This window comes from Phalaenopsis equestris, unplaced genomic scaffold (assembly GCF_001263595.1).
Source record: "Phalaenopsis equestris unplaced genomic scaffold, ASM126359v1 Scaffold000513, whole genome shotgun sequence".
NCBI classification, from domain to species: domain Eukaryota; kingdom Viridiplantae; phylum Streptophyta; class Magnoliopsida; order Asparagales; family Orchidaceae; genus Phalaenopsis; species Phalaenopsis equestris.
In genome coordinates, this window is record NW_018164953.1 from 453,591 (window position 1) to 466,339 (window position 12,749).

Sequence of the window (12,749 nt, forward strand, 5' to 3'; positions counted from 1 at the left end):
TACTCTCTTCCCTTCAAAATTTTTTCTACTCTCTTCCCTTTAAACTTTTGTAAGGTCTCCCGAAGGGTAGGGGATTGGTTTACTTCCAATATTGTCCCTCTAACTTTATCAAAGTCTTTATTGAGGCCAAGGAGGAATTTAATTGTTCTTTTTTGTTTAGTAATTCTTCTGTACAAGGCAGGTTCATCATGATATTTCTAAGAATAAGCCTCATACATATTCATTTGCAACCAACAAGTGTGAGGATATTGAAATATTGAGTAAAATTCAATTCTCGTTATCATAGATCATATTGTCTGGTCTTAATCTCAAATAACTTTGAGGAGTTTTTTAGTGCTAAAGTAGTTCACATGCAGCCTACCATATCCCTTGGTTGTCCTATTATGGGGTCTGGTATCCCTAAAAGTAGTCCCACTACTCACACCTTCTTAGTCCTTGAAAGGAGGAACATCTTATTTGTGAAAATGAAATGTACCGCACTGAGTTGCTACAAGTGGTCACGAAATTTATTGTGGTCGTCAGTTTTCCAAACTTGATATTTAGAAGGCCATTTATGGAGCCAAAATTTCATCTATGAGATGTCCATCTTTTTCTCTGTCATAAATGTACATTAGGATGGACTGTGACAATTGAAGAAAAGTATGGTCATGCAATTTATGGTTCATGACTATATTAGAGGAGTTATCAAGTATGATTGGGGCTGAAGTGCAAGCTTAGATCTGGATGTGACTTCCGAGGAAGAAAATTGTGAAACCATGCCGTGGTTGACCATATTGTGATTGTGAAGCTTGAGTCGAGAAGGCTTGTTGCTTAAATGAAAGTGAGAGGACCCTTAGTTTATTGGATGCGCGAACATGAACTAGAGTGGCAAGCATAGCTCTCAAGTTCTAGGTGTATGACACCCAGGGAGAGGTGGTCAAGTTGTTTGCAAACCGGCCCCATGTGAGATGGCAGCTAAGGCAAGTCAAATTAATCACAGGGATTGAATTTGCGGTTTTTGCAAACGAAGAGGAAGCGACAAATTTTGGTATTGTTAAACAGACCGCTATGATCAAACGAAGTGTTCGAACAATCTGAGGTAGAAACAAATTGTGGAAATTTAACAGAAAGTTTGAACGATCGGCAAAATTTTGTCTTAGGAGCGAATTGGACCTCAGAAAGTGCGCATCAGCTGCAACTTGAGCGTACAAAATTATGTGTTTCATTTTAAACAGAAGGGAAGTTTTGTGATTTTGTTCGAACAAAAGGGGATGACCAAACACTACATAAATTTTTGATATTTTCGTCGAACATATAAGAAGAAAATCGTAAGAAAATCCGGCGGTATTTATGGGTTATCGTCGGATTTGCATCTTTTTTTTTGCCTGAAAAATGGGGTGTCGGTAATATATTTTTTGCTTATGTAGCATCGAAATAACCAGCCGCAATTTTTTTGCTTCTTATTTGTGTCAATTTTCGTTGAGACTATTGAGTGCGTCTAAATTTGCATCGAAAAAATTTGATATTAAAATTAATGTCGAATTAACCTCAAATGAGCGTCAAATAATATCGAAGAACGTTGGATAAAAATTATCGTTTTACGGTTGGCTTATTGGACACAAATCTGTCGCAAATCAGGAACAATAGAAAAATATATAAAATAGTTACATTTTCACAACCTGCACAGTATAATGAATCCACAAAGCAGCAATAGTTTATACGGCCACAGATAATCAGCATTAACACAAATTACAACTCAAGTAAATATCAATAGCGCGGATTCATAGAATCAAAGTGTTCCAATAAACAACAACAAAATAAACAAAAAAATTCAGAGTTAATGTTCGAAGTAATGCTAAAAATAAATAAAAAGAAATACAAAAAGAAATGTCTAATCATCATCTCACTCTTCCTCCTCTTCCTCCTCCTTTACGCTTATCATTGGTCGCTTTCCCCGGTGACCTGCTAAAGTCTCCGTCATATGCGTTATAGAGTCCTTGACCCTTTGTTGTCCTTCTAACATTTGTGCGCGCAACTGAGGGATAGCTTCATTCATTGCAGCGACCTGCCTGACTATAGCATCCTGGTCTTGCTGTGAAGAGCTAGGGGAACTATGAACTGGACCACGAGAGATCTTGGTCTCGAAGGCTATGCCTTTCGCACCAAGGCCATAAATCCTCCTGTTCTTCTTCCCTGTCGTAGTCTACATCTCAAACTCGAACTGCGCAGTGGTAGCAGGACTGCAATTGTTGCTAGCAAAAGTTTTGGGCTGAGTAGCCAGGTGCCTCTCACAGAGCTGCTCAAACTCTTGCAAAATTAAAATCAATGTTTAATTAGAAATTTGAATAGTAAGAGTTAAAATTAAGTTTTAAATTTCTTTTTTTTACTTACAGCAACCCGCTGGGATGCTCTGATACCCATTGCTACATCCCTAGGCTCCGATAAGGTCGGGCATGTTGCTCTGCAATGGAGAGCTCGCTGCTCAACTCGTTCTCCTATGTAGCATATATGATTGATTAGCGTCACATATTTATATTAAACATGGAGTTTTTAAATATTTAAAAGAAGCTTACCAGCCTCTTGTATTGCTCCGTATAGAGGACTGATCCTCCAATATGGTGCGCAGCTCCCCTGTCCTCCTACGTCACCCGGTTTGCTCTGTTTGTCTCCCTCTTCCTCTCTTAAGCAGGAGAGGCGGAGGCTGCGATCTGCTGACCCCAGAGCTCCTCCCTGATCCAGGTGGGTTTGCTCGCCCTTCCGACAAGCTATGGTGAAATTTTTACCAAGTCGATGGCTACCTTGAATTTTGAAGATCTGACAGATCTGATGGTGGTGCTCTGGGAGCCAGATGAAAAATCTCTGCAACGTAAAAAATAATTCATGTGTTATTCTAACAAAGTAAATTAAATTTGTATTCTGATTTAAATTACATGATCATACATGAAACTATCTAAACTACAAGTTCCGAGTGGTTGCTGGGATCTGCTCCTGATAATCTTTATAATGCATGTGACAAAAGAAAAATAGTTACAAAATACATGTAAAATGAAGAACAAAGAGTAGAGGGGCCAGCCTCAAGAAGTGGGGGTGGGGGTGTTGGAGCGGGTATGCCAGTAGTAGAAGCAAGTAGTGGAGTGCATGGGGAAGCAGTAGACGGGGTAGCAAGTGTGGCAGCAGCAGGTGGGGGAGCAAGTGCGGAAGCAGTGGCGGAAGCGGCAGTAGCTAAAAATGTCCTCTTCCTGCTCCTGTAGGTGGTTTATAATGCTCCCCTAACACGGGGTCTCAGATGTGGCTGACCACTATCACCACCTGTGGCCATCTGTAAACAAAATAAAAACATTAGTACTGAAAACAAAAATAATAATGAGTAAAAATAAAACTAAACAAAGGAATGTGCAAAAAAAAAACAAAAGAGAAAAAAAAGAAAAGAAAGACATAAGCAGCAACTATGTCTAAAATTAAACCAAGCTAAAAGAAGAAAGGTAGCAGTAACTAATAATCCAAAATTACATACTATTGTTATTCAATTGAACTCGACGTTGAAGATGAACCTAAAATTTCTTCTTCAGTCTCCTCATCATCCTCAACCATAGCAACCTCTTCAAATATTCCTGTGGTATCCTCCAGTGCGAACACTTCTTCTTTTGTGCTGCCTTGAATGCGAAAGTCTAACATTCCTTTCTCTTGGGGAATTGGTTTTATAAAATTAATCAACTCAATAGTTTTCCTTGGTTTATTCTTCATAACCACAACCCAATCAATTTTATCTCTTATTCTATCAGGGTATCGAAGGTAATAAATCTGGGTAGATTGGCATGCTGGCACAAATGACTCAAGTTTCACTTATTGTCTGCTCATTTTGACTTTGATAATAAGGTGTAAATGTTCGTTTTCCTCGATTTGGAACAGGATTAGACTAGTGACAGTTAAACAAGTACATTGTAGCTGGCATTATCTTGATATTGCAATTAAACACTTCTTCGTTTGTGCCGCCTTGAATGCAAAATTCTGACATAGCTTTCTCTTGGGGAATTGGTTTTACAATATTAATCAACTTAATAGTTTTCATTGGTTTATTCTTCATAACCACAACCCAATCAACTTTATCACTTATTCTATCTGGGTATCGAAGGGATAAATCTGGGTAGATTGGCGTGCCGGCACAAATGACTCAAATTTCACATATCGTAGCTCATTTTGACTTCGATAATAAGGTGTAAATCTTCGTGTTCCTGGATTTGGAACAGGATTAGACTAGTGACACATAAACAAGTACATTGTGGTTGGCATTACCTAGATATTGCAATTAAATGTCTTTGTCAAAAGGTGGGGTGGGGGTGGGCAGGAGTGGAGGGGCCAACCGCAAGAGGTGGGGGGGGGGGTGTAGCCAACAGGTTGGAATTGGCGAGGGAGCAAGTGTGGCTGCAGCAGGCGAGGGAACGGGTGCGGAAGCAGTGGCTGAAGCGGCATTAGCAGAAAATGCCCCCCTCTTCCTGCTCTTGTAGGTGGTCTCTAATGTTCCCCTAACACGGGGTCTATCAGGTGGCTGACTACCAACACCACATGTGGCCATCTATAAACAAGAGAAGGAGATTAGTACTGAAAGCAAAAATAATAATGAACAAAAATAAAACTAAACAAATGAATGTGCCATAAAAAAGGAAAAGAAAGACATAAGTAGCAACTATGTCTAAAATTAAACCAACAAAACTAAAATAATAAAGGTTGCAGTAACATATAATCCAAAATTACATCCTATTGTTATTCAGTTTCATTAGAGCAACTCGTCATCGAAGATGGACCTAAATTTTTTTCTTCAGTCTCCTTATCATCCTCAACAGTAGGAACCTCTTCAAAAATCCCTGCGGTATCCTCTAGTGCAATACTTAATCGTTTTTGCCACTCTGAATGCGAAAGTTTGACATACATTTCTCTTGGAAATTGGCTCTTTAATATTAGCCAACTCAATAGTTTTTCTTGATTTATTCTTCATAACCACAACTCAATCAACTTTATCCTTTGCTCTATCAAGGTATCGAAGTTTATAAATCTAGGTAGTTTGGCGTGCGAGAACAAATGACTCAATTTTCACATATAGTCTGCTCATTTTGACTTCGATGATATCATAAGGTATAAGTGTTTGGGTTCCTCGATTCAGAACAGGATTTAACCACTGACAGTTAAATAAGTACACTGTAATTGGCATTATCTAGATATTGCAATTGAATGTCTTCGTCAAGCACGCCTTAATAGCTAATAACGTTATCTGTGTGCTTCTATTAACACCAACACCGCAGTTATATGTCTTCTTTTTTTCTCACTAGGAACTTATACGGAATCTATAACCATTAACGTCTAAGATATGCCATGTAGTAACACTGCGATTAGATCCCCGGGCGAGATTTAGTAATCTCCTATTCGTGATTTCATTGCTTGTATTGTAGACTTGTAGCAATTTCAGAGTTACTATTAGTTTAATTTCGAACATGATAGTTATATTATATACATGTGATCATAAGAGTTGTTTCTACGCACGTATAATTCAAACCATCTCGGAAATTCTGATTCAACCTACTTTGCTTATCAGAGACCCATCTTCTGTGTTTAAGCTGTTGATAAACAATTTTCTGACATCATTGTTATTAATATGTATAAAACATTCTCAATAGTAAATAATAATATTGACTTTGGGCACCATGATTCTTACTGTAGAAATGTCTGGACTTCATCACAATTCATTAGGACATATAATGCAACTGACTAAATCTATTTATCACTTAGAGATCGTGTACCATGCCTCCTTGATTGCTTCCCTGATATTTGAAATATTGATAATTCTATCTTTGAAGGCAAGTCACCCACATTACGATCTATGTGATGTTCTTGCTCAAAATAGTAGGAGCTCAAACTAATTGTCTTCTGTAGCAAGTATACGTCTCAGATCGATCCCTTTGGATATGCTTTATTTTTTACCCTTTTTGTAAATTTTATTTAAAAATCTGCATCACGAAGGTAGTTTACATTGAGTTTACTTTATCTCTCAACCCTACTTTTGAAGAATGCATCATGTTCATTCGAAATGGCTAATTGCGGTGCGAACTCTTCGGTGGCAATTGAACCAGCTGTTTTCCTACTATGTTTCAGAGTATCTTCGACATATCCATGCAGTAAGGACAAACCAATTTCTTCGGTTGTGCTCCAACCAACTAGCATTCCATAGGTTGGGAAATCACTAGTTGTTCACATAAGAGCTGTTTTCAGTTGGAAATTCTCTTTCTTAGCGATGTCATATGTAAGCACACCAGTCTCCCATAACATTTGAAGGTTTTCAATCAAAGGTTGCAAGTAGATGTCAATTTCCCCTTTGGGCTATGTGGGTCTGGTATGATCAACGTCAGAAATAAGAATGACACAGTCATATGCACATATCAGGGGGTAAATTGTATGATGTAATGACCATTAGTCAGCATGAAGACGAGGTTGTGGTGTGATTGTATGGGGTGAAAACATCTGAACATAACCCGAGTCTAACATTGTGTGCTTCAGCTTTATTGTCAGAGTAAATACGATCATAATGTCTCCAAGCATCAACGGATCCAGTACTGTGCCAAGTCATGTAAGGAGTTGTATGCATGAATACGAACAATATCTGTAGCCGGGGTATCAGTGGAAAATAAAAGAGATGCTTATACTGAATATTTTTTGTAATTTTTACTATTTCTCCCCTCTTTGTTTGAATCTATCTGCACCACAAAATCGGCAAATCGTCCTGATTGCATCGACCTTGTAATATATCATGTGGACATTAACATAGCAATCAATCTTCTCATATTATATCTCTAATTTTGAAACTAACTTTTTAGTTTTGTACAAGTCATCTGACACTAAATTCTCTGCAGGATTCGTCTCTTTTAATAATGTTGTCACTTGATTAAATGTTTCTCTGGGCATGTTAAAATCAGATTTGATGTCCAACGTTTGCATCGCTACTGTTAACTCTGTGTGTGTTGTGCAACTATCCATAAATATTGTTGTGAAATGTTCAGCAAGCCATAAAGTTGTTGTGATTCATTGTTTGGTGTTTTACTTTCTTGTGGAACTCTCAACCAAATAAGCTCTTTGAGCATCATGAACCATTTCATCGTATGTGTTGGGATCATACTCCTCTGCTAGAGGGACATAGCTCGTTAAGGCACCTGAATTTCTGCTTCTTGCTCATCATGTGCAATCCAGTACCAATAATTTGGTTTTCTTGCGGTAAAGATCCAATTTAACTTCTTCGGGTCGCAGATATGCTTGATTTTTGTGTTTCGCGTAGGGACGCGAAACTTATCTTCAAAACGATAAATGGACTCCTGTGATGCAATATGCACGAATTTTTTAACACTATTCAAGAACTCATTTGTGAGTCATTTTCTTTCTGGATATAATATATTATATATCCAAGCTCTCAAATTTTGAATATCCATCTGCAACATATATGTAATTTTACAGGTCAGTGAAACTATTACGCAAAATAAAAATAAAAAACTTGGGCGATATAAATATGAAAATTTAAGTTTTCGTGTATGCACATTTAAGTTCAAATATGTATGTCAATGTCCCTATCTTCTATAGCCATCTTCTTCCATGTTAAAAAAGTCCTATAATCCTTTCCTCTTATCACATAAGAGTATGGGGATTATTTTTTTTAGCTCATGCTTACTGCAAAAACACTTTATGTTAGGCTAGGTTGACTATCTTCCTAACTAAATATGCTACAATTCTAACAACTCAAGGTGCAAATTCATAAAACCTTTATTGAGTTTTCTTCCTTCCATAAATTTCTTACATACAACAACAACAAACCTTTATCCCAATCTCAGTGGGGTTGGCTAAATGAATCATTTTTCTCCATTGTGTCCTATTGAGTGTCATACTTTCATTATTCTACTATATATTGGAGCTATTCCAACCGTTTCATGGATATATTCTTTTCGAGTTTTGTCTCTAAGTATAAAGCCACTCACCCACCTTAACACAAGTCTAAACTTACTTTTTTGTCTTTTTTGTAGGCTAACATTCTACACCATAAAATATTGCAAGCCTCACCGCTGTCTTATAAAATTTAGGTTTAGGCCTAAGTGATACTTTTCTATCACATAGTAGGTCTTATGCATTCCTTCACTTCAACCATCCAATTTGAATTTTACCAATAACATCCCCATCTGTATTACCATCATTTTCAACCGTTGACCCAACATATCTAAATTGTTCATTTTTTCTAATGACTTGATCAGCGATTGTTATAACCGCGCCACTAGATCCACCACTACTAAAATTGTATTTAATGTATTTTGTTTTAGATCTACTCAAATGAAAGCATTTAAACTCTATGGCGGATCTTTATAATTCAAGTTTTTTCTAAACTCTTTGTAGTGTTATCCACAAGAACAATATCATCAGCAAAAAGCATACACTATGGTACATCCTCTTGTAAATGCCCAATAAGAATATTCATAACTGAAGCAACAAATTAGGAACTTAAATTTAAAGCCAATCTCTAAATTACTTACCCCTAATTTGGTATATACATAGTTAAAGTAGGATACATACCATCCTCAATGTATTCTGATTTGAGTGAAGCCAAAGGATGAGAAATACGGGAGTCTCGGTGGTCTCTTTAAGCCACATATCATCGCTGCCTTCCCAACTGGCTCTAATGACGACTGTATCACGATGCTTCGTTGAAGACGGCAATGGTTTTGAGTATAACCGGGTGGGGGAGGGAGGAGAGAGAGGGCTTCGAGAAGAAGGAGAGGCGCGAACACTTTGGAAAAAGGAGAGGTGGGGAAAAGAAAAATGAGGATTGGCAGGCGGGAGTAGTATTTTACGAATTTTGCATCGGATTTCCGTCTCTTTTGCGTCGGAAAATTTTGACACGCTTAAGAAATACGGAAGCCATGTTATTTGTGTTGAATTTTACTTTTTATTGGCGTCTGAATAATTCGACCCTTTTAAATAAAGTTTTTGCATCGCTTTATTCGACGCTAATTCAATGCAAATTTCGTCGCAACTTTGTTTTATGCTTCACAGTTTTCAAAGTACTTTTTACGTTGAATTATTGAATGTAAAGTGGACTCAAAAGATGCCACAAATAGCAAAATTTATTTTGCGCCGCTATACTGCTAAAATTAGTCACTAATATTTGATTTTGGATGCTAACTTAATCTTCTTCTGTAGTGAAAGTAGAAGAGACAATCGAAGAGTTGATCAAAGCCACGTACCATGGAGGAGGGATCACAGTCTGTTCAAGCAGAAGAGGGGGATCTTAGTGCTCTGATACTATGTAGAAATTTAAATAAAATTTTATTTCTTGCTTGTCTTTATGTTTTACACTTTACTATATATAACAACAACAACAACAACAACAACAACAACAAAACCTTTATCTCAAGTCTTTATCTCACTAAGTGGGGTCAACCACATGAATCTTTTTTCTTCATAGTGTCCTATTTAGTATCATATTTTCATTTAATTCTAATAAATTAAGAACTTTTTTATACAATATGCTCAAGACTTCCTAGGTCTACCTCTGCCTTTCTTAACATAAGTCGAATCTAAAGCATCTACTCTTCTAATAGGATCATTAGATGGTCAACATTTAATGTGATGAAACCATGTAAGACTACTCTCTCTAATTTTGTCCGTCACTGGAGCTACACCAACCCTATCACGGATATATTCATTCACATTTTGTCTTTAAGTGTAAAGTCACTCATCCACCTGATCATTCCACCTCGGCAACACTTGACTTAGTTTTATGTTTCTCTTTTAAAGGCCAACATTCAACGCCGTAGAGCATTGCAGGTATCACCATCATCTTATAAAATTTTCTTTTAAGTCTAAGCAGTACTTTTCTGCCACACAATAGGCCCGAAGCATTCCTCCACTTCAACCAACCAACTTGAATTCTACTAATAGCATCCCCATCAATATCACTATCAATTTGACCAATAAACCTGAGATATTTAAAGTGTTCACACCTTTTAATAATTTGATCACCCATAGTTATATTTTTGTCACTAGAACTACTACATTTCTGTCACTACATATAATACCATAAAGAAATAAATAGGAATCCCTCTAAATAGGGAAGAACAAAAATAGGAAATATAAGGAAATTAATTCCTTCCTAATGAGGATTTGAACTTTTCTACGCCTAAAATATTAGATAAACCGTGGATTTTCTTAATACTTTTTTTGTCATATTTGCTGCTGTTGAGCTCTTGGAAGTGAGAAAAAGGTGAGGTCCACTTGGCCTTTACATAAATTCTCTTTTTGCAGTTGCTAATTTAATCAAATGTTCCAGCATTGTTTTGACATGTCCTCATTCAATTTTTATGAGAGCGTATTTTGAAGCAGTTTGGCCTCATGTTGAACTACTACCAAGTAACTTCTAGGCATAATAGCAACCAAGCAAGCTTACTTTAAGTCTTCAATTGTCACATGATGACTGCTGAAACTAATGCTTTGTACTGCTCATTTAATGATGAATATTGAGATTCCTGAAATTATCTGTAAATTGATGTATTACTAGATAAAGTTGTGTAACTTCTGGTTTTTTTATTGTAATACTAGATTGAGATCATACATGGAGATGTGCATTTTAGTTCCTGGGATTTCCCCACATAGTCGCCAGAGGAATGGAATTAAAGATCATGTAAGTCTATTTATTTTTTCAATTTGAAATTCCTTGTTTATTCTTTTTGACTTATGAATATTTTGTTTGGTTTAATTTACTTGGAGATCTGCAAGGTTAATGTCCTTGTTTATAGATTCATAAATTTTTGTTAATTTTTTGAAGCTTCATAAGGTTTGGGATTATCTCATCTTATTTATACACATTCTTTTAAGTTCCATTAGAATATTGCTAATTTTTCTTAATCTTGTTCTATCTCCCATTTCTCTAAGCTCTTTCAATATTGCTTTCTTTCATAACATGCTCGCTCTTTTATCATGCAATGGAATACCCCTATCATGCCCCACGATGACGCTTTCCCAAATCAATGTGGGATATAATAGAGAGATGTGATTGGATTGATTGAATATGCTTCAAACATTCATTCTAGTATTCTAAGCACCAAAATATTGAGAGGGATAAACTCAGGCTCTGTTTGGCGCGGTTTCCTCTGCGCGGTGCTGCGGGAGGCCGTTGTTTGGCACTGTTTGGCTCGGCATTGCGCTCGCAGCTGCCGCGAATCCGGGCGAAATGCCGACCGCGGGTGAGACCTCGCATTACCGCTCCGCTTTTTTACTTTTGTACCCCTAATTTTTCCTTTGTTAGTTCTCCCGCGCTCTTTACTGCCTCGCGCCCCGCCGAGTGTGACCTTTCGCTGCCCTAACTGTAGTTCCAGAGATCTTCTTCCGGTATAACTATTCTCAACCAATATTTTCTTTGAGAAATCTCTCGTTTATTTTGGATTTGCATGGTGAAGTTTTTCTGTTTCTTATCCTTTATCTCTGTTTGAGAAAGTTCTTGCAAGCAAAATACAAATGATATGCTTAGCCCTCAGTTCCATAAGACATCTCTAGCTCATCGCTTTTTTTTAAATGTTGATGCAAACAACCTTTTCTTTCAAAAAGTCGGATGAAGTCTATGCTTCAATAACATACAGGGACCCATAAATGAGGTAATCAAGTAGATAGCCTCTGAATAATGTGCTCCAAGTCATTCTACGCTTATATACCGTTACCTCTATGAGGCATATAGCAAGAAAATTGTGTATGATAGGGCAACAGAACGTGGTTGCCACCATTGTGATTCTCACTTCAGACAAGAATAAAGAGTTCTTGTCAGTTAGAGCATGCTCATGCAAACTGAATTGTAAAATGTTATGCTTAGAGAAGTTCTTTTTTTTTTCAATGGCACACACACCCATCATGAGGCAGTTAAAGTAGATAGCCTCCGCATAATTTGATCCATGCCATTTTATGCTTATATAATGATAGCCCTTTGGGAAATACGGTAAGAATATTGTTTATGATAGGGCAACAGAACTTTTTTGCCATCATTCTTATTGACACTCCTATGAAACTTCAGCTATTCTTGTTATGCTTACAGAATCTCCTCTTTTCAATTGCACACACACGCATAAATGAGGCAGTCAAGTAGATTGCCTTTGAATAATTTGTTCCATGCCATGCTATGCTTATATACTGATACCCCTCTAGGACATATAATAACAAAATTGTGTATGATAGGGCAACATAACTTGGTTGCCACCATTCTTATTCTCGCTGCTATGAAACATCAGTAGTTGATGTCATGTTTGGCCATGCTCATGCAAATCGAATTGCAGAATATTATGCTTTGAGAAGTTATTCTAATAGCAATGGTAGCAGTAAAATAGATATATTCTGAATAATTTGTTCCATGGCAAAGTATGCTTAGATACTCATACTCCACTGGGGCGTGTATAATGAAAGGGCAACAGAACTTCATTACCTCCATTGTGATTCTTACTCACATGACACATTTGTACTTCTTCTCTAGTTTATTTACACACACGCACCCAAATGTGAGGCAGTAAAAACAGATAGCCTCTGAATAATTTGTTTCATGTCATTCTATGCTTAGATAGTGCTACCCCTCTCGGGCATATAATAAAAAAATTGTGTATGAATGGGCAACAGAACTTCATTGCCTCCATTGTGATTGATTCTTACTCACATGACACATCTGTGCTTCTTCTCTAGTTTAGTCACACACACGCACCCATATGTGAGGC

At 37.1% G+C, this 12,749-nt stretch overlaps 1 protein-coding gene across 8 annotated transcripts in view; it reads left to right on the top strand.

The window, feature by feature from the left end:
• Positions 1–12,749, top strand: part of LOC110028503 — a 152,193-nt gene that overhangs the window by 117,910 nt on the left and 21,534 nt on the right. For 6 of the 8 annotated variants that reach the window (XR_002294429.1, XR_002294428.1, XR_002294431.1 and 3 more), the window contains exon 17: positions 10,600–10,681. Coding sequence is in view for 2 of the 8 variants with exons in the window: in XM_020730376.1 (XP_020586035.1) it covers positions 10,600–10,681 (82 nt within the window). In the remaining 6 variants the exon portion in view is untranslated. Of the gene's footprint in view, positions 1–9,201; positions 9,308–10,599; positions 10,682–12,749 lie in introns of those variants that run through there. The other 2 variants (XM_020730377.1, XR_002294433.1) reach the window with 2 other exon arrangements.